At 40.7% G+C, this 21,339-nt stretch overlaps 1 protein-coding gene across 1 annotated transcript; it reads left to right on the top strand.

Moving 5' to 3' along the window:
- LOC108676264 (aminopeptidase N) lies at window positions 1–20,679 on the top strand. The gene is made up of 18 exons (XM_047884835.1): window positions 1–152; window positions 3,224–3,469; window positions 3,791–3,885; window positions 4,216–4,357; window positions 4,588–4,796; window positions 5,149–5,304; window positions 5,559–5,689; window positions 6,295–6,472; window positions 6,986–7,169; window positions 7,450–7,606; window positions 8,590–8,671; window positions 11,919–12,099; window positions 12,544–13,026; window positions 15,282–15,472; window positions 15,774–15,944; window positions 16,389–16,532; window positions 17,323–17,404; window positions 19,713–20,679. The coding sequence occupies exons 2-18, from the start codon at window positions 3,233–3,235 to the stop codon at window positions 19,869–19,871; spliced, it is 2,982 nt and encodes a 993-aa protein (XP_047740791.1). The 5' UTR covers window positions 1–152; window positions 3,224–3,232; the 3' UTR covers window positions 19,872–20,679.
- The last annotated feature ends 660 nt before the right edge of the window (window positions 20,680–21,339 follow it).

The following is a 21,339-nucleotide window of genomic DNA, read 5'->3' on the forward strand; positions in this document are numbered from 1 at the left end:
CAAATTGCCAGTATGACCTGCGCCGACGTCGCGGGAGGTGGCCATTCTCTGCTCGCTCATTATACTCTGGAATGACCCTGCATCGCTGACGCTAGAATACTTGAACTATTCTGCTCGTTTGATACTCTAAGAACCGTTTTATTTCCATTCAGGTGAGTCAATCAATTTATAGGGGATATTATTTTAACGGTAATTTCAGTCGAACTGGAAAGATGAGTAACTTAATCTGGCGAACTGGTTTTGTATTCTCCTTTTTATAAGCTTGCATAGCGGATAATGGCATTAAAAACTTGATTAACTGCTGTTCGGCTAGTTGCAATGCACTTCTTTCTAGTCCAAGCAAAATGTTCTCTTTGAGCGCGTTCAATATTGCCGTGAGTTGGATATAAGTTAAAGGGCCCGTGACGAAAAAACTAATTTCAGCTTTAAAAATTTGTTAAGTGAAAAATATATGAAGTGAAATCTGTTATTTGATCCGTAAGGTAATACTCATTCTGAAGGCTAGATATTTATATGTTTTTCACAAATCCAAATAAATGTTTGATAACTAATAAAGTTTTGTTTCAGAAAAGAATTTTTTAACCCCGCGTATTGTCCATAAAGCTTTCTTGTCGTTTACTTTCATATATATTTGTTACCAATTATTTATTTTCAATAGCTTCCTCCACCGAATTGATGAACTTCTAATATCATAGGATCACAACGGACCACAAATCTTACTGAAAAAATGAAATAGCAACGAACAGCCAATTGGGTCGACAATTTCACCAAACCAATAACGCAAACATCGTACTGGTATTTTCAAGAAATTTTCTCAGTGAGATCCAAGCTTAAGACAATAGAGATAAATTCTCTAGAGTACGAGAATCAGCCTAAACAAACATAAAACTGGTATTTTTTATTGTGAGATCTAAGATAAGGGCCCTAAGGATAATTTTTGCTGCCCAATTAATTCACCCAGAACAAGCACATAACTGGTATTTTTCAGTGTTTTTCTTACTGAGGCACAAGATAAGAGCCCTACGGATTTTTACATAACAGCGACCCGGCCGAAATTTCCCCAACTGATAAATGAACTAAATAACTGAAGAGCAAGTTAAATTCTATAAGTGACTTAAGCTTAGCCGTTGCTTGCCTCTCAAAACCGTGTTATTAACCTGTCCCCTTACGAGATACAAGAAGCATTTGCCAGCAGCTCGCTACAAACATGGTTATGAGGAAATTCTTTAGGCTACCTACTCTGTATTACGGACAGTTTAGAGGCTCTCTGTGTAATATAATTACGCGACGTAATTATATTACACATCTTATTGTGCGTAATTAATATTGAGGTGGAATCTTTCAGGGTCTGTATTTGAAATTTTATTGCACTAAAACGTCAGTTATCTAGTAAAATATATTTATGAATTAATCCCTACAATAACGCGATATCATCCATTTATATTCAATTGCATGGCATGATTAGAGCGTCGGTAATTCTGACTTAAAATTATATTATATTTTATAGATAGCAGTCTGTGGGTGAATGAATTCGTAAATTGAGTTATGAAAGTTAGAGACTTAGAGTAAAGTGTTGAGAAGGCTACAGGAATTTGGGGTGGAACTGTGTAAAGCTTGTATAAGGTGCTGTTGTTCTCGAGACCGCGAGACCGAGGGTTTGTTTATAGTTTGAAACGGCGAGGGTATCAAAGGTGCTGACCTTGTGGAACTCACTACCGTCGCGGCGTCACTTCGAGGGAGTAGGCGTAACGGTGCGCGACACTAGCGTATATAAGGACCTTAAAATTCGCGCCAAGTGTTGGTTCTACGAAAGTCACGGTCACGAGCACAGTCTGCAGCGGACTATGCAACGGCCGCGGCCGTGAGGCCGGCGGTTTGTCGTTTTCTAACATTGACGGTCGCGACTCGCGAGAAACCTAGACTATCGAGGCAACTACGAGTCCGGTGAGCACGTCAAGAAAATCAACATCAACACTACGGCTGCTACTCAGCCGTGAGACAATGCGAGAGAGCCACGAGTTGTACAACGATTATAACGCACGTCATCAGAAGATCTAAGTTTCGAGTTCTACACCAAGAATTATCATCGGTACGGTCATCAATAGTACGGTCACTATTTTCATCGGAAGAAGCGGTACGGTCACAGTCATCTCGACCGCAGTACGACAACGGAGTTGGAGTATTTTCATCGACCATGAAGACGAGCACCACTATTCCGAAGTACGGTCATCATAAACTCTACGGTTAGACAGGCCGCTAGACATCACTATAGCGCGAGAAATGCCGCCATGAAGAAAGAGCAACTGTGAAAGCGGACGCGAGAACACAGCAGCGTACGGCCGCTCAACCTATATACGGCCGCAAAGTGTGCGTGTACAGTACGGTCGTTTGCAACGGTCGTACGGCTCGACGGAACTGCAATTTATCAACGTATGTAAACTGATAGTTTCTCAAATTTGAATGTGTTCAAATCACATTTTGCATGGACTAGAGATTTTTGTTAACGTAGGATGTGTACTTAAATTTTCCAATTTAATGTGAAATGTATCAGTGTTTCATTACAACCCTCTCTTTGTTCTATATTTTGCCGAAACCTTTCCAAAAAGAGAACCTTTTCATACGTGCCAATCAAGCGTCACTCGGCGACCACCTGACAAAACGATAAACGGTTGACTGGGCTGATAAGTGGCAGCTGCGTTTTAACGCTGACAAATGTAAAGTTATCCACCTTGGCAAGAATAATGAACAGCAAGATTACAGTATGAGAAGACACGGCTGCAACGACAGAGTGATGATGTCGAAGTCGACAACGGAAAAGGATTTAGGAGTATGAACCTGATCATAACGTAAAATTGGGGGAGTAATCACTCCGATCCTCCAACTTCAAAATATATGAGACGATAAGAAATTAATCTCTCTTTTATTTTTTTCCTATTTAATCAGGCATGTATAGTTGTTAACATATTTTTGCTGAGAATTTATTTACTGATTTTACAACCGAAATGCAGACGCAATTGTTCAATGACAGTGGACAGCGAAGACTATAGCGTCACCCTCTTCAGATGCTCGTGACTGCTCATGACTGCTGTTTCTAAACGTCAAAAATGTTGTATCAAAATATCGATCCCAATTTGAAACTAACGTATTTTCTATTTTTAAATCGTTTTTTGATAACAGACTTCTGAATGAATAAAAGTTTTCTTTCTCCTCTTTGGCATTGCAGCTCTTCTTGATGCCTCCCAAGAGCAAGAGCCGAGAAGCCATAACTGCGATGGCCCTCGGTAGACCGTTCTCACCACTGCCTTCAGGACGCAAGAATGAGTTTTTTGCGCCGAAAATTGTGACCGTGATTTTTGGGGCATTTTTTCTAAGCTCTCTAGCACCAAATCTCCCTTCTACCGCAGCCAACCCCACTGAATCCACAACTACCCTCCCCGAAGTCCCTTCTCCATCGACTGCGGAAATTTTGGTAATTAATTGCATTTTAAACCAACCAAGTATCAATTGTCATATTTTGCTGAACATGTATTCATATAAATAATTTCTTCATAGTAAAAATCAGAGCTTTAGCCTTACATCTGCATGCAGCGTTAAGGAAGTTTAACTAAACTAAACTGAAAAGTCATGCTTACAAAGGTTCGGCAAATTTCTTTATATGTTCTTGCAAAAAAATATAAATCGTGTACGACAATACATCCTGCATTGAAACTTCACTAGACTTGACATCCTATATTTTTTCATTTGCATTAATAGCTGTAATAAATATTCTCATTCTGGATTTCTTTGCCAGAGGCATCATCATCATCCAGAGGCATCATCATCAGAGGCACCCACAGCCGAGACCAAGATCGATGTTCGACTCCCAAAATCGATCGTTCCGCTCAAGTAAGTTTCGACTAAAACATACATCTTTAATATTGCGTTTTCCAGAACAACCTTTTTACGTGCAATTTCTCATCTACCCTAAGGACTCGTGACTTCCGTGAGAGCGTTTTATTCATCATTCGAAAACATATTGAGCCAGCGACATGAAAGCTGGAGCACGAATATTGGTTTTAGTATCATGAAAAGAATTAACGGTGAAACACTTGCAGCTTCATTTCAACAGTTGAATTTGCGGTCGGGCTTTTGCCGATCCCAAAAAATGCGAGACCAGAAAAACGTTTAAGAAATATATATACATATACATTAGTATATATTTCTCAAACTATGCAGATACGTTATCCGGCTACAGCCTCTGATCAACGGTAACTTCTCTATCATGGGCTCGGTTGAGATCACCATGAAGGTCTTGGAACCCACCCAGAACGTGTCCCTGCACATGGCCGACATCATCAGCAAAAACGAGACCATCAAGGCATGTAGAGGAGGACTGTTCAACATCTCTTGTTAAGATCAGTCGTATGAATGTCACATAGTTTAAGGCTGTTGGGTCTGAAGTTATTTTGATTGAATTCATGGGTTAGTTTTTTAGAAATCATTTCCGAGACTATTGAGCAGCCACCACGGCTCGCACTTCATATATTTCGTTTTATAACTCGCTTTTTAAGTCACGCCAATTATATACGTGGTATTAAAATTTTCCAGTTGAAAATGTCTGACGACCCATCGGCCTCGCCATTAAAAATCACGGAACACAAGTACGATGCTGACCGAGAATTCTACATCGCAATGTTGGATCAGGAGCTTGTCAAGGATAGGAAGTATGTACTTTCCATGAACTTCGAAGGCTACCTCAACGATCAACTCAAAGGCTTCTACCGCTCCCAGTACACCGATAAAAGTGGACAGAAGAAGTGAGTTCAGTCGATTCCAGCAAACGATTTTCCATGTTCTGCAGTGGTTATCGATTTTTGTTGCATTTTGTGCCTCATTAACTAAGGATTATAGCTAACTCGTTCATACTGATGTTGTCGTAACACTGCAATTTCATGCATTATCTTCGGAGGCATTCTTGTTATAATAATTAACAATGCCCTTCCTGATCCCAATGACTGAAATAGGCGAACGAATTTCATGCCGCGCATCATTGATTTTATGTTTATCTTGCAGTGACGCATTTTCACTCTTTCTGTTACTAATACAATTTTTGTTTGCCAGGGTTTAAGAATGTTTTTTGAATTATTAATAATTAATTATCTGTCGCAGAATGATAGCGACAACTCAGTTCCAGCCTACGGATGCCCGGCGCGCGTTTCCGTGTTTCGACGAGCCTGCACTCAAAGCCGAGTTCGAAATTTTCATTGCTCGGCAAACCAACATGTCCGCCCTCTCGAACATGCCAAGAATAAACACCTCGCTCATGTGAGAAGCTCGTATATTTGTATGCATACAGAATTATAAGTCTTTTCTCATGTTGGTTTTGAAGGAAGCTTGCATCATTGATCAATTTTAACCAACTTTGAACCAAGTCTACTTGTGGTATGCCACTTTCCAGCATGGTGGACTTTCTCGTTTGTATCCAATTGATCCAATTTTTCTGTTCAGGCTTCCGTTTTAATTTTTCACTACTGCCACTTATATTGTTATCCTTCTGACTCGCTCATTGAACTCGACAGCCCTGATCAGCCAGGCTGGGTGTGGGATCACTTCAACTCATCGGTTCCCATGTCCACGTACTTGGTCGCCTTCGTCGTCTCCGATTTCTCGCACATCAACTCCACAGCTAACAAAAACACACTATTCAGAGGCAAGGATATTCAGCATTAGGGGCATCGTTTATAGGCCGTTTTAAAATCAAGACCTCGCCCTAAAAATGAGCTTGATTTCTTTTTTCTTTATCCATGATCTTTAACATTCTACCTTGGCTCTAATGCTGGAAACCCATTTAAGGCGACCGTAAACGATTTTACGCTAAGTAGCAAAAAATTAAAAAATCGATGTTTATTCTTCAATGCTCCGTACTGGGCATGATTTTGGCATATTAGTTTAAAATTCTTTAAATTTACTTTCATTACTACAAACTTATGTAATTAATACATTTATATTTTAGGTTTTGTTTCCGAAATTATGGTTGATGAATAACTATAATTATTGCCACTCTGTAATTTGAATATTCACCGCATTTCTACCAAAATCCTAGAAATTCATTTATCTTATAAGCGGATTTCTTTTTTATTTTTGGTGAAATTTTCAAGCGTCTTTGCCCGCATTGGGGCCTTAATTTATAGACAAGTATAGAATGCCGAATTAAATTATAGAATGCTAAATTGTACTTAAAGAATTAATATTCCTCAATAGAACCGAAACAAAATTTAATAAGACCGAATAAGTTATTCGGTAATCTTCCACCAGTCTGGGCACGCCAAGAGGCCATCGATCAAGCCGAGTACGCGAAAGCGATCGGCCCCGACGTCACGACTTATTTCGAAGACTATTTCTCCATCCCGTTCCCGCTGCCCAAGCAGGACATGATTGCGCTACCTGATTTTTCTGCCGGTGCCATGGAGAACTGGGGCCTCATCACATACAGGTTCAGAAGTTAATTAGTAGAGTTTGTACAGGGTTTAATATCACTTGGTTCACTTGAATTCATGAATCATTGATGCTTAATCTTTACCCAGCCCGAAACTCTCGCCGCGTTGAGAGTTTGGGCCGCCGAGCTCGGTCACCATTTTCTACCTGGTCGAACTTAGCTGGCAAGACAAATTCGAGGCACAGGCCCGTACGTAGTTCGCAGCCAATTCGACTGGGCACGGCTGTGGCCTCGGATGTTTTTTTGCACGTGTGAATGTTTCGAACACTTGGACGCAGCCCCAGACAATAGACTGCCTGGTTATTGCATTTGGAGCTGCGCTGGTGGAACCGTTGCGCCAGGAATATACATCCCGACTGGCTATCAGCTGCGTTGATTTCTGACTGGGTACTGGGTAGTCATGTCTTGTGGCAAAGGCCCTTTGATATTAGCGCAGAGCGATTGTTTGACTGTCATAAAGAAATATTTCAAATTTAGTGTTTGTAACAATCACATTGAATTTTCTTGCAGGGAAACAGCTTTGCTTTACGATCCTGCGGTGTCATCTGCGTCCAACAAACAAAGAGTTGCTGCAGTCGTGGCCCACGAGCTCGCCCACCAGTGGTTCGGAGACCTGGTCACACCGTCTTGGTGGACCGACCTCTGGCTCAACGAGGGCTTCGCTTCCTACCTTGAAAACTTAGGAGTTGATGCAGTAGGTTACTTGATTTTTGCTTCTTATATATGGCTGGAAATAACTATCTAGTTTTGAAGTACTTCATTTCAAAATGCGAAACTATCTTTCAAAATAGCTTATAAGTGTTGACTAATAACGAGCATTTTAATCTAGCTGTACGAGTCTGTCAACTTCGTTAGGGAGTTTTAAATGTATTTACTGTAACTCATTATCAGTAACTTCGAAATTTTTTCGATCCAATATTTATTGCGGTTGAAACTATTGTACTGCAGTTGCTTTTGATGAATTGTCTATGCAGGTTGAGCCCACCTGGAAGATGATGGAGCAGTTCCTGGTTGACGACCTCCACTCGGTCTTCGCGCTGGACTGCCTCGAGTCCTCGCATCCCATCAGCATCCCCGTCGGCCACCCCGATGAAATCAGTGCCATATTCGACAAGATTTCGTACAACAAAGGTAATACTTATTCAATCAATTCCTAAACAGATTTTGACGCCTTTTTTTCCTATCTATATTCATGTGAACTATTTTTTAACGTCTTTTCATTTTTCTATTTCCATGTACGAATTCGATCAAATTTTTGACCATTTTTGTTCTATAGTACTCAAAATTAAGCAATACTGCACCCCTGAAATCATTGGGTGCTAGGATTTAATTTATGGGTCATTCGACTATCGACATTTACTGGCGCTAGTTTTAATGGTTCAACTGCCCATTCCGACTTACAAGTTACTACATCTGCAGAAATTTCAGTGGATAGGCATGCGCAATATCCATATTATCCACATTGCTCTTACTTCCCGGCAGCCGACACTGTCTCAAACTGAGCTAGATGCGGGCTAAATATTATAATCATATTCGCAGCCTCAACACGCATTGCGCTTCAACTCATAGAAGTGTAATATAGCGTGCCTAGTAGCCACTTGCAACCGCCCTCGCTCACCACCAAATTCAAAGTTATTAAAATTTCATTAAAATACTAGGTTTTTCGTTAGCACGCTTTGTGGCGCTTACGTCAGCAATATGCAATCCTCAAAAGGTAATAAAATGAATTTCATCCAACTCTAAACACTCTACAAAGTCACCTTCTAACTTTTAAGTTATGATCGGTTGAAAAGGGAAAAATATGTCCGATTTCGGTCACTGACTAATGACACGTAACTTCGGTTAAAATTTCAGCAATAGCCTAATTTACTCCTATATATCAGTGGGGACTCAGTTTAAGCTTGATGCATCGTGAATCAATCGCCAAGCCAAGATTTTCCGACTTGTTTTGAAATTAATCGTGTAAAAAAACTCTCCCGCTCAAATTTTAGGAGTTCTGCACTAAACCTCTTTCATTTGAAATCGGCCCACATCGTCATTTGATTGAAAATTGATTGTCTAAATCCTATGTACTTCTTTTTGGATAAAATTAAATGAAATGTTTTCCGTTTCAGGTGCTTCCATCATCCGGATGATGAATCATTTCCTGAGTGAGCCCACCTTGCGGCAGGGCTTGACGAATTACCTCAATCACTTGTGAGTGGAGAGAATTTTACCTGTTTAATTTTTATCTCTGGACTATTCCTCTTTACTCTAGCCGTTCGCAAAAATTTCTAGTACTTTCAAATACCGTCATCTGATATGTTGCCACAATAATTCTGGAGAACCATCTTGCAAAATCATTTATAACCCTGCAAGAAGGTTTAGAACCTCCTCGTTGGTGCAACATTTCTTGCAATTGGTCCATACCAAAATTTTTCGATCACATTCAAGTATCGTGTTGTCGGATTGTAAGTTATTTCAGCAAATGTTTACAAGTGAAGCTAGTTCTTCATATTTAAAACTGGTTTCAATGTTCATTATTGCATGACCTAAAACAGGGGCAGGGTGGCCCATTCATTAGTTACAGTTCCGGGGCCATACTTTCAAAACTCGCTAAGTGAACGTAAGTACTTACGCTCTATTTTCTTGTCTATGATTGGTGGATTTTGCTTGAAAGGCCGTCAATGATTGGCTGATAAACTTACGATCTCTTAACTTTTTTTGAAAGTATAGGCCCAGATTCGTAGGATTGGAGCTGAGAGGTGCAGGTTCGAGCAAAGCTCAGTGCGATAGTTCTGGTCAGAATCGGCGAGGAAGGCGGGCGGTTAAGCACAGCAAAATCGGAGCAGTGAGTTGTGTGTTCGAAACCGCAGCAAGCTGTAAATTGTCTGCTTTGTTAAGAATCGGCGACAAGTCTAACGGCCTAATCAACGCTGAATATGCTATTATCATATTATCATCAAAAGAGAAATTCATGATTGACAGGGGAGCACAGACGTTGGCCACAAATTTGACTCATAAATTAAACCTGTGACTAACCCTCAGCCAAACATGCACAACTACTCTTTGATTCATAGCTATAAAGTCGCAGACCACGCTAGAAACACCGCATGGAACACCAGTTCCGCAACGGCTTATAGCCATAGCGCCGTGTGTCGGCAGCCAGTCCTCATATCATGTCTTGATGACGGCTACAACCCCAGCATTGGATTACCTCCACAGTTACCCCACCTTCCCACATTGCTGTAGCAATGCTTGGCTCTAGCCCCCCAGCGCAGACAGCCAGCCCCACACCTCCAACTCACAGCAGCCAAAGAGGTTAGGTTAGGTCTGGAAAGGTTTGTTTGGGTGGCGAGTCAGGGTGAGTGTGGAGATAGGCGCATGCTGGGGTGAAGCCTCAATGCTGACTCAACATTGGCTCAATATGCTGACTTGAACAGTGGCTGCGGCCACTGTTCAATACTTTATCGTTATCAGAGGAACTGTTAGGTGATCTATACAGAAGACCTATAAGGAGGCTATCCCTGCGTTTAAGAGAAAGCTCACACCACACTGATTCTCTAGTTGATTGGTGCTCTGCTTTTAATTTAACTTGTTGGGCCCCATAAAAGGTTCTAACCCACAGAGCTACACCTCTAGTGCACTGCTCTTCGTTTAAGTTATGAAAACAATCGAAACCTGGAAACTAAAAACAATCGAAATGAAAATTCAACAGGTAAAATTTTTCCCCCGTGATTTTTAGGGAGTGTCTCTGTAATACAAATTGTGTCTATACACTCGTTTGCGATCACAGTTAACAGTTCATTTCTTTTGTTCAAAACGGAATCAGAGTTCGTGTAGAAACATTTCAAAACTTTTAGTGCACTTTTACTTTGAAGTATGAGTAAACTTTTTGCCTTATTTACAGAACTGGATTTATGTACATGAGTTCCACTACTTAACTGTCTTCCTTCTCCCCTGACATAGAGCGGTCGGAGTCCTCGTGAGATCTTGACTGTAGTTGACATGATTTTCCGTGCTTCTGCGTCCGTTTCGCTCCTGCCATTTCTTGCGGAAATCGCCCTCTCCAAACGGGTGGAATCATTCTTCACAAAAATGGACTTGAATTCAACGGTTTTTCCTCATTTTTTCGCTACTTTCAGCACGCTCCAAACTTGGGCCTGACCCTTCACAGTCACCAATAGAGGTCTGCATGTGTTAGCAGCAGTATTCTTGGAGCGCAGCATCTTGCATGATGCAATATCAAACGGTGTGCTTAGTGTTTTACTACAACAGTCTGCAACATACTTGTTGTTGGTCATCACTCGCTCGTTCGTCTCAGATGCGGTGCTTTCGGGAATGCCGAACCATACAAGGTTGCACTTCCTACGTTCTCTGTCTAGTAATTCGCGGGAGCTTTCGCTAGCGACTTCGGCTATGATAACGTTGTGATTCTTAAATTCCATCTTTTCCAAATTTTCTGAATTTTCCCGTTGAGCTCTTTCTTCGATCAGCTCTTTGCGCAACAAGCTCAGTTCATAACTCAAAGAGCCAACTAAATTGCTCAACGTGCTCATCTCTTTCCGGCAATTGTTCTCCATTTCAGCTCGAAATGCTGCGAACAGAGCGAACCATTTCTTTTCCCTCTGCTTCTCGCTTTTTCGGGCACTAAGAGTCGATTTCTCGCAGTCACTACAGAACCAGTGAAACGGTTTTTTTAAGAAAAAATACTCTTCAGAGCTCAGCTTCCCACAACTGGTGCAAATGAAATCCTCGCAGTGTTCACCTTCCTGAGCGTCCGGAGTCCGAGGCTGAACAGCGACGCACATACTCACTTTCACGCCGCACACACACACTTTAATAACCACTTACACGACGGGACTTGCTGCGCTCAGACGATGGTTGTTCACATCACGTCCGGGTGCGTCTGTCCCGGAACGACCTCTGACTGACGATCAGACCGAGAACGACGCACGACACGACACTGGAACAGCTCTAGCAACCCTTAAACATCCGCTGTATCGTAAGCGTTTCACCACCCACCATCTTCATCTTAATAAATATCATCAACGAAGAAAGTAAACAAACAAGAACCATAAGTAATAAAAACAAACGACCGTAATAAAATGAGAGCGAAACTCACAACATATTGAGCACATATTTCGTCATTCCCCATCGAGTATAGCAGCTCAAACACATCATCAGTGAATATTGAACCAAAATTAATCCTACATTACTTCACACAACTAAACAAAGCCCTGGCGTTCCCCCCCCCCCAAACCCTAATCAAACCCGTAAAACCTATATAATCAACACAATTATGCGCGATGTGCCTTTTCATCTCCTATTGTCTTTTCCACTTTCCCTTCTTCTTTTTGGCCACTCTGCGCCACATCTTGTTCTCTTCCACTCTTCCCTAGTGATACCGCTACAACAACAACAGCAAGGTAATGCTGGTCACTAACATGCAACCCTTTCACAGCAAGTACAAGAGCGCAGAGCAGGACGACTTGTGGCGCTTCCTGACGGAGCAGGCGCATCAGGACAAGAACTTGCCTCAGGACCTGACCGTTAAGGACATCATGGACACCTGGACGCTGCAGATGGGCTACCCCCTCATAACTGTCACGGTCAAAGGCGATGGCTCTGCTATGCTGTCACAGGTGATAAACTCATATATTTCCCTTCTTCCAAACGGTAAAAAAAAACGATTTTATTCAATTATTCAATATTCCGACGTCGGCATTGAATGATGAAATGCAGTATGTGGTAGGAAGAATATTTTTCCGCTTTGCTATAGTAGCATGCTTTTCAGTTGTTTCGTGCTTGCAGTTGAATAAGCATTATCATTAAATGGGTTCTATCACCTAAGGTATTATCCTGCATCACCTCTCTTTGTCTTGAAGCTCTTAAAAAATACACGCCTGATCATCCACAGCATCAGCGGCTGACAGAAAACCTAAGCAGAGGCAGCAAACTTTAACGTTCAGTCATCTTCAGGCTTGTGACTTACAATTTAAGATGCAAAGTCTAATCACCTGCCCTTCCTGACAGTAGACTTGCAGCTTCCTGCTTCAATATCGTTAAATACTTCGTTGATTGAACAGGAACGTTTCCTGTGTGTGAAGAACGAAAACTCGACCGACACTCACGACTACAGATGGTGGGTCCCTATTTCCTTCACCTCTGAAGACGCGATGAACTTCAACGATACGCGTCCGTCAGTCTGGATGAACAAAACCGAAGCCACTAAAACTATCTCCAGCCTTCCTACATCACCGGACAAGTGGGTCATCGTGAACCTCCAACAAACTGGTTATTACAAAGTCAACTATGATATTAACAATTGGCAGCAAATTATCCGGCAGTTGAAGGCTGATCACACGAAGATTGACGTGAGCAATCGCGCTCAGATACTAGACGACGCACTGGACTTGGCACGCTGTGGAGTCCTGAGTTACGACGTAGCCATGGACGTATTGTCCTACCTCGATAAGGAGACAGAGTACGTGCCTTGGAAAACTGCACTCAACAACTTGGGATACGTCAAGAATATGCTCAGCAGAACTGCTGCTTACGGTGCATTCAAGGTAAGATATACTCTCTTGTATCCTCGAAATGCGTCCGACTAACTAGTAGATTAAATTCAATATTCAGGTGAACACTTGATCCTGATTTGACGTCAGTTGTCTGTGCGGAGGTAATTGATTGCGTTTTTAAAATAAATCTTTGATATGTTTCAACAATTGTATTCTTTTTTACTCTGCATTCGCGATACAGCGCTACCTGATCTCTCTTCTGGAACCTCTTTACAAGAAAGTTGGCTTTGCTGATAATCTCAACGATCCTCACCTGGATCAACTCATTCGTGTTCAAGCTGTCTCGTGGATGTGTTCTCGTAAATATAAAGACTGCGTCTCTCAGGCTGTCAGTCTCTTCAAGCGCTGGATGGAACAACCAGAAGTTGTTCACATCACGTCCGGGTGCGTCTGTCCCGGAACGACCACTGACTGACGATCAGACCGAGAACGACGCACGACACGACACTGGAACAGCTCTAGCAACCCTTAAACATCCGCTGTATCGTAAGCGTTTCACCACCCACCATCTTCATCTTAATAAATATCATCAACGAAGAAAGTAAACAAACAAGAACCATAAGTAATAAAAACAAACGACCGTAATAAAATGAGAGCGAAACTCACAACATATTGAGCACATATTTCGTCATTCCCCATCGAGTATAGCAGCTCAAACACATCATCAGTGAATATTGAACCAAAATTAATCCTACATTACTTCACACAACTAAACAAAGCCCTGGCGGTTCCCCCCCCCCAAACCCTAATCAAACCCGTAAAACCTATATAATCAACACAATTATGCGCGATGTGCCTTTTCATCTCCTATTGTCTTTTCCACTTTCCCTTCTTCTTTTTGGCCACTCTGCGCCACATCTTGTTCTCTTCCACTCTTCCCTAGTGATACCGCTACAACAACAACAGCAAGGTAATGCTGGTCACTAACATGCAACCCTTTCACAGCAAGTACAAGAGCGCAGAGCAGGACGACTTGTGGCGCTTCCTGACGGAGCAGGCGCATCAGGACAAGAACTTGCCTCAGGACCTGACCGTGAAGGACATCATGGACACCTGGACGCTGCAGATGGGCTACCCCCTCATAACTGTCACGGTCAAAGGCGATGGCTCTGCTATGCTGTCACAGGTGATAAACTCATATATTTCCCTTCTTCCAAACGGTAAAAAAAAACGATTTTATTCAATTATTCAATATTCCGACGTCGGCATTGAATGATGAAATGCAGTATGTGGTAGGAAGAATATTTTTCCGCTTTGCTATAGTAGCATGCTTTTCAGTTGTTTCGTGCTTGCAGTTAAATAAGCATTATCATTAAATGGCCCGTTCTATCACCTAAGGTATTATCCTGCATCACCTCTCTTTGTCTTGAAGCTCTTAAAAAATACACGCCTGATCATCCACAGCATCAGCGGCTGACAGAAAACCTAAGCAGAGGCAGCAAACTTTAACGTTCAGTCATCTTCAGGCTTGTGACTTACAATTTAAGATGCAAAGTCTAATCACCTGCCCTTCCTGACAGTAGACTTGCAGCTTCCTGCTTCAATATCGTTAAATACTTCGTTGATTGAACAGGAACGTTTCCTGTGTGTGAAGAACGAAAACTCGACCGACACTCACGACTACAAATGGTGGGTCCCTATTTCCTTCACCTCTGAAGACGCGATGAACTTCAACGATACGCGTCCGTCAGTCTGGATGAACAAAACCGAAGCCACTAAAACTATCTCCAGCCTTCCTACATCACCGGACAAGTGGGTCATCGTGAACCTCCAACAAACTGGTTATTACAAAGTCAACTATGATATTAACAATTGGCAGCAAATTATCCGGCAGTTGAAGGCTGATCACACGAAGATTGACGTGAGCAATCGCGCTCAGATACTAGACGACGCACTGGACTTGGCACGCTGTGGAGTCCTGAGTTACGACGTAGCCATGGACGTATTGTCCTACCTCGATAAGGAGACAGAGTACGTGCCTTGGAAAACTGCACTCAACAACTTGGGATACGTCAAGAATATGCTCAGCAGAACTGCTGCTTACGGTGCATTCAAGGTAAGATATACTCTCTTGTATCCTCGAAATGCGTCCGACTAACTAGTAGATTAAATTCAATATTCAGGTGAACACTTGATCCTGATTTGACGTCAGTTGTCTGTGCGGAGGTAATTGATTGCGTTTTTAAAATAAATCTTTGATATGTTTCAACAATTGTATTCTTTTTTACTCTGCATTCGCGATACAGCGCTACCTGATCTCTCTTCTGGAACCTCTTTACAAGAAAGTTGGCTTTGCTGATAATCTCAACGATCCTCACCTGGATCAACTCATTCGTGTTCAAGCTGTCTCGTGGATGTGTTCTCGTAAATATAAAGACTGCGTCTCTCAGGCTGTCAGTCTCTTCAAGCGCTGGATGGAACAACCAGATAACAAGAGGTAACTTTTTTACAATTGATTTATGTGCTAATTTTCATTGTTCATATTACAAGTTCTAGAAAAAGCTGTCGCCTCCATATCTGCGTTACGAGTGCTCTCTCGACGAATCGTTTGAGCCCATTCGCGTATTTTTATATAACGTTGCCAATTGCTTTCCGTCCCTGGATTTACTTTTTACCCATTGTTTGATGGAATTTTTAGACATCTTGAATTGCGTACGATTTTGAATAGAGTTTGACACAGCCTGACGGATGGGCTGGAAAGTCAGCGACTTTGCTAACGGAATCATTTCATATTTCAGCATCGTTTCGCCAAACTTGAAGTCTACAGTTTACTGCGCGGCCATCGCCGAAGGTGGTGAGGCCGAATGGCGTTTCCTTTGGTCGCAATACCTCGTCTCGAATGTCGCCTCTGAAAAAGCCACATTTATGTATGCCCTCGGATGCTCGAAGGAAGTCTGGATTCTTTCAAAGTACGTCTTTGATGCAGACACTTTCTAGAGGTTCGGTTTAATTTCACCTTTTCATGGGCTATGGCATCGGTAACATTTGTTATTTTATAAATTCTAGATTTCTAAATTCTAGAATTCTAAAGTAGAGATCGACTTCAGAAGCTAGCTAAACACAATTTAATTAACCTACCTTATTGACCTTGAAACTTTCTGCAAATAATGAAAATAATTCTTTTATTTGAGAAAATGGATACTCTCCTAATTACTGCGAGAATGATAGAATAAATTAACTGTTATAAGTCACTGATATTTGTTCATAACTTATATTGAATTGACAATGAGTTTCATCAATTAACATTTTCTCACTACGGTTGATGAAAACGATTTCAGAACGCCACCTAAAGTGCAGTTGTTGAATGCTATCTTGAGACTTTTTTCCATAAGATTTTAAATGCGTTACCGCAGATATCTGGAAGATGCGTTCACCGCTGGAGGCGACATACGCAAGCAGGATGTCTCCAGAGTCTTCTTGTCCATCGCTGATAACGAACATGGCCAGGACTTCGCTTGGAATTACCTAAGGAATAATTGGAAGGCCATTAACAAATAGTGAGTTGTCAATGTTGTTGTTCGTCTGTTTCCGTTTAGCCGCTCAAAGGAAATTTGAAGGTATTTTTACAACACTTTTCTTTAACTTCACTTGTTGTTGATTGTTTGTTTGTCTGCTACAAATCTTATAAGTGACATTTAGCCATTTAGCCTGTCCAATCGATCTGAAATTTTGCACAAATCGCAAAATAGGAGACAGTGCTTGAATCAATTGAAGAAAAAAAAAGTAAAATTATAAAATATATACATATATATTTAAAAAAATTTTTTAATAATTTTGTTAATATATAAAAATAAGACTCTAAATTCACTGTACATGTGTAACATCGGAGACACTGACCTCTTTAGAAGTGTTGTCTTTAAGAAGTAATTTTTAAACGCCTATTATTCATCACTAATTATGTTGGCAGAATAAAATTGAATCGCATTTTAATCATTAAAAGGCATCAGGTGAAAAATCAAAAGTTTCTCTAAATCTTGACAGATTATAATTGATTCACAAAACACTACCAGAAAGATGTCAAGTGTCCAGGCCACTATCTACCGGTAAACTACTAAGAGCCGCTTGGCGTTCTTCTACTTTATCTTCCGCAAAAAATCTAAAGAAGATAAAGATAGCATTGATCAATTAACGAAAATTTCTGGTCGTATATCATCGACGCACAATTAGCAAAAGTATGAATGCATTCATTCAAATCAAATGCTAAAAAATCCCTGTTTCCAAATTTTCTCCGTTATTGGACAGTTTTCTCCCTTCCTCTAACTACTACAAAAATTATTCTCGTTGCAGTTTCGGCTCTGGATTCTCCACACCTGGTCGACTTGTTGAGTACGCGACCAGCAAGTTCAACTCGGAGCTCATGCTGCAGGAGGTTTGTATCTTTAATTAACATAACATAGTATAACATGGCGATGTCGGCGCTGAAGTGTAGGCCTGATGCGGCCTGTCGCCGATTCTTACTTTTCGGGACTTGTTCACAGAAGATCTAAAATCGTGTCATTTGACCGGATCTTTTCTGGACTGATGATAGTTTGAAGTAGCTACTAGACTTCTACCAGGTACGATATGGTGCTAGGCATTTCAAATCTGAACATATATTTTTCATAGCTTTATCTAGTCGGTTCTTGAACGCGTTCATACTCGGAGCGCCAACGACGTATTCGGGGAGGCTGTTCCACATGTCGGTGATTCGAAGCGAGAAGAAATGTTGGCGCGTGGAGAAGTTGCAGCGCAGTTTTTTAGTTTATAGTCGTGGCCCCTGGTGTTGGTTCTTGTTTCAAATTCCAGTAATCCTTCGTAGGCCTTGTATAGACCATGAGTATACTTGTATACTTCAATTAGGTCTCCACGCAGATGTCGATAACTGAGGCTTGGAAGCTTCATAATCTTTAATATTTCTTCATAGTACTTGCCTTTCAAGCCTGGAATTATCCTTTTTGCACGTCTCTGAACATTCTCTATTAAATTTCTGTCCTTTTCAAATCTCGGTGACCACACAACGTTTCCAAACTCTAGATTCGGGCGCACGACAGCAACAAACAATTGCTTCATCGCTTCTGCATCTAGTAACTCGCATGAGCGTCTTTCATATAAATTTAAAGCTCATGAAGCTCAGAAGCTGTAACCTTAAAATTATAGTGTGAAAACTGTAGTTAACATACGGAAAAATTAATAATACAAGTTCAACTAAATAGATGAAAAAAAGAAAAGCATTCAAATACCTGGGATATTTGGAAATTGGAAAACTTCTATCTAAATTTGGTTCATATTCAGTTCGAGTGTTCATGGAATAAAACCTGTTATTTTAGGACCTGCGTCTAGCAGAAGCTGCAGAACATTCGTCAGAAGCTTTATGAAATTTTATGAACAATTGAAATCGTAAATTTATTTTTTGTTATTATTGTTGACTATTCTTACAGATATTTACTCTAATTGGCATGACCTTATTAAAATAGCAGACCTCGCGGACGTCTGAGAAGGTTGAATTTTTAATACTTGAATAGGAACTGCTTGTGTACCATAAAGTGCCAATGTGCTTCGAGCATCAAAAAGTTTTCCTTTATAAGCAATGAACTTTCTCGATGGAAAAAGATAACGGCGTTAACCAAGGCATAGGTGTCCAGTTAAAATTAAAAGTAAAAGTTGTCAGAATAAATATGTCGAATTCCTCGTCAATAGTTAGACGTCGTCCAAAATTACTGCAGAGCTCAATCAATAACTAAAAACTCAGTTTCCTCAACCGACTAATTTCTGAGCAGCTGCACAAACCTCGATTTGTGCAGTAGCGAGCAATAATCGAGCAGCCGCGAGAATTTCTACAATTCTCAATCCTCTAATGTAAAGACAAATGTTTTAAAGCGATTAGGGTATCGTGGGCCTTCTTAGTCTGTCCTTTCAGAACCAAAACTGCGATTTTTTTAATAATTTTTTAACGCATTTTCTCATTAATGGAAAAAATGCCCGTCATGTCCGTCTGCTCGTCATGTCCGTCTATTGCATGTGCTCGTCATGTCCGTCTGTCCGTGACGTCACGTTTTCGTCGACGAGAAAATGCGCTCTCTGTCACTCTCTGACGTCCGGCCTTATGAACGTATGGAGACTGCCTGAACAGTCATTAATTTTGAATGGTTAAACCCTATGCACATAAAGAAGTGTCAGTTTTAGATGAAAATTGAATAAAAATGCTTCAAAAATAGTCTGAAGTATACATGAAACAATACAACACAGAAACGCACATATATACGCACTAAAATTGCTACATTTAGGCGACTTACAGCATACTGAAATATGTTGTGTTGAAGCTGTTACTCATTTTGTACTACTCATGTCTGGGACTGAGTAGTTCTGGTAAATCGGGGAAATTTGATGGCCACGCACTTGATTAGTATGTTATATTTTAATGAAAATGAAAATTTTTTCACGTGCATAGTTAGGTTTCATCCAGAATTTTTTCGTATTGTGAAAAATGAGCTACTCTATATCAAGATTAAAATTCATCGTTTTCAAAATCATTCCTATTTTGCCAACAAATCCCATTGCAGGCTATCGTATTAGGCTTTTAGAAGCCAGAAATGGTTGATATGGAATCTTTTGATTTATTAAGTAATTCTTAATTCAATTAAAACTCATGCAGGATAAGTTTTTGTGCAATTAAAATTAATTAATTATGTTTTCCAAAGATGGTTCGATTACGCGACGCGAACTTGGACGACCTGAAGAGCGGCAAGCGCACCGTCGACCAGAGTATCGAGAGAACAAAGAACAACATCGCTTGGATGGACGCTCACTATGAAGACATTAGCAAGTGGCTCAACAACAAGGGATACGATACACTCTAAACGAACTGCTATGTGATTTCTGTCTCTCTACTGACAAGGATTTAATGATCCTTTTCTTAGGTTTGATAAAAAAGTTACTAGTTTGTACTCTGATTTATTATATTGCACCAAACGAAAGGAATTAAAGATCTATTGCCTTGGCACTGAAATTCTGAAATTCTATATGAATACTCCGTATAATAGAGCTTTTCAACATTTAATTAGATACGACATTGAAATAATAATCGCATTAAACTGAGCCTGCAGCCCGATGAATATAAGGGTAAAAATTATTCTAATTTGTAATGACGGATACTTCACATAAGTACGTGTTCCATTGTTATATAAATGTGAAATATTTGGATAGAAACTTGCGTAACGCATAAGAATCAAACTTGAATAACTTGAACAAATCTGCCACCTTATTTTGATTTATTCTTCATGATTGCATACCAGGCTAAAATAGCAAACACGGTATAGTCTTAGCGGGTTGTAAGGTATAAACTTAAGGTTCAGATTGAGAACCACGAGCCCTCAGACAGGATCGGCCATTATCCGATGGTATTCTATCACTAAGTTATTTCAATATATACACTCGTAAATGAGATGTCAATATGAATTTTTTCATGCTTATCCAGCTATCCATTTTCAACGTCTGTATAATACCCCAAAAGAATAAAACTGTGTACAACATCAGTTATAATAGAGGAAAATGTTGTACATCGTTGTTCATCATACCTGCGACTTACCTAAATTTGTGAGATATAAGGAGATACTTGTATTCATTCTCTATTGATCGGCATTAAATACATATTTAAACCAACCTCCATTTTGTTGACATTTGCATACAAACAATTTTTTTACTACTACCAAATACGAGATTCAAGTCTCTAGCCGTCAAGTCTCTAGCCGTCTAGCGGGTGTCTCGAGCAAGCTATCCAGTTGAGAGGGCGGCCGGCGTATTGTGAGATGAAGAGTAGCGTGTTTTCGGCGCGGAAGTACGGTTGGTTGTACGGCAGCTTCACTATTCAATAGAACGACAAGATTTATCTACCGGATTTAAAAAGACAACCGCGAAGAGTGGAGACGACGCAAAGCAGAAATAACGGCCCGGAAGCTACAACGTGACCGAATTCAAATAAACTACGCTCTTCTAGACGACTTGCGTTGATCAATGAATGGCGAGAGAACTACTCGGCAGTCCACGTTCCATAATCGTATCGACTTAGCCTTTTTTCGGATCTCCAGTTCCGGAATTTGACTCCACTGAAAGTCGAGAGTCTGCACCAGCCCAGCCCATCGAGGAGACGCCAACACAAGGTTTCACTACGACCCTAACTACGGCGTAGCAAGTCACAGAGAAGTTGAAGAAGATATGTTTCTAATTGTGGTTGGAGATTTTGGATTTTACCGCAGCCGTCCCTCTTCCCTAATTAATTAGACGAATATGATATTAGTTAGGTTGGAGTAAAGACTATGAAGTACGATG

This window comes from Hyalella azteca, unplaced genomic scaffold (assembly GCF_000764305.2).
Source record: "Hyalella azteca isolate HAZT.00-mixed unplaced genomic scaffold, Hazt_2.0.2 contig1994, whole genome shotgun sequence".
NCBI lineage: Eukaryota > Metazoa > Arthropoda > Malacostraca > Amphipoda > Hyalellidae > Hyalella > Hyalella azteca.

What these genes read in the sequence shown, in the direction of transcription:
- LOC108676264 (XM_047884835.1), top strand. Translation starts at nt 3,233, where the DNA reads ATGCCTCCCAAGAGCAAGAGCCGAGAAGCCATAACTGCGATGGCCCTC. An exon ending in CAAAAACACACTATTCAGAG is followed by an intron (nt 5,690 to 6,294) that starts GCAAGGATATTC and finishes ATCTTCCACCAG; the next exon opens with TCTGGGCACGCCAAGAGGCC. An exon ending in TGGAAGGCCATTAACAAATA is followed by an intron (nt 16,533 to 17,322) that starts GTGAGTTGTCAA and finishes TTCTCGTTGCAG; the next exon opens with TTTCGGCTCTGGATTCTCCA.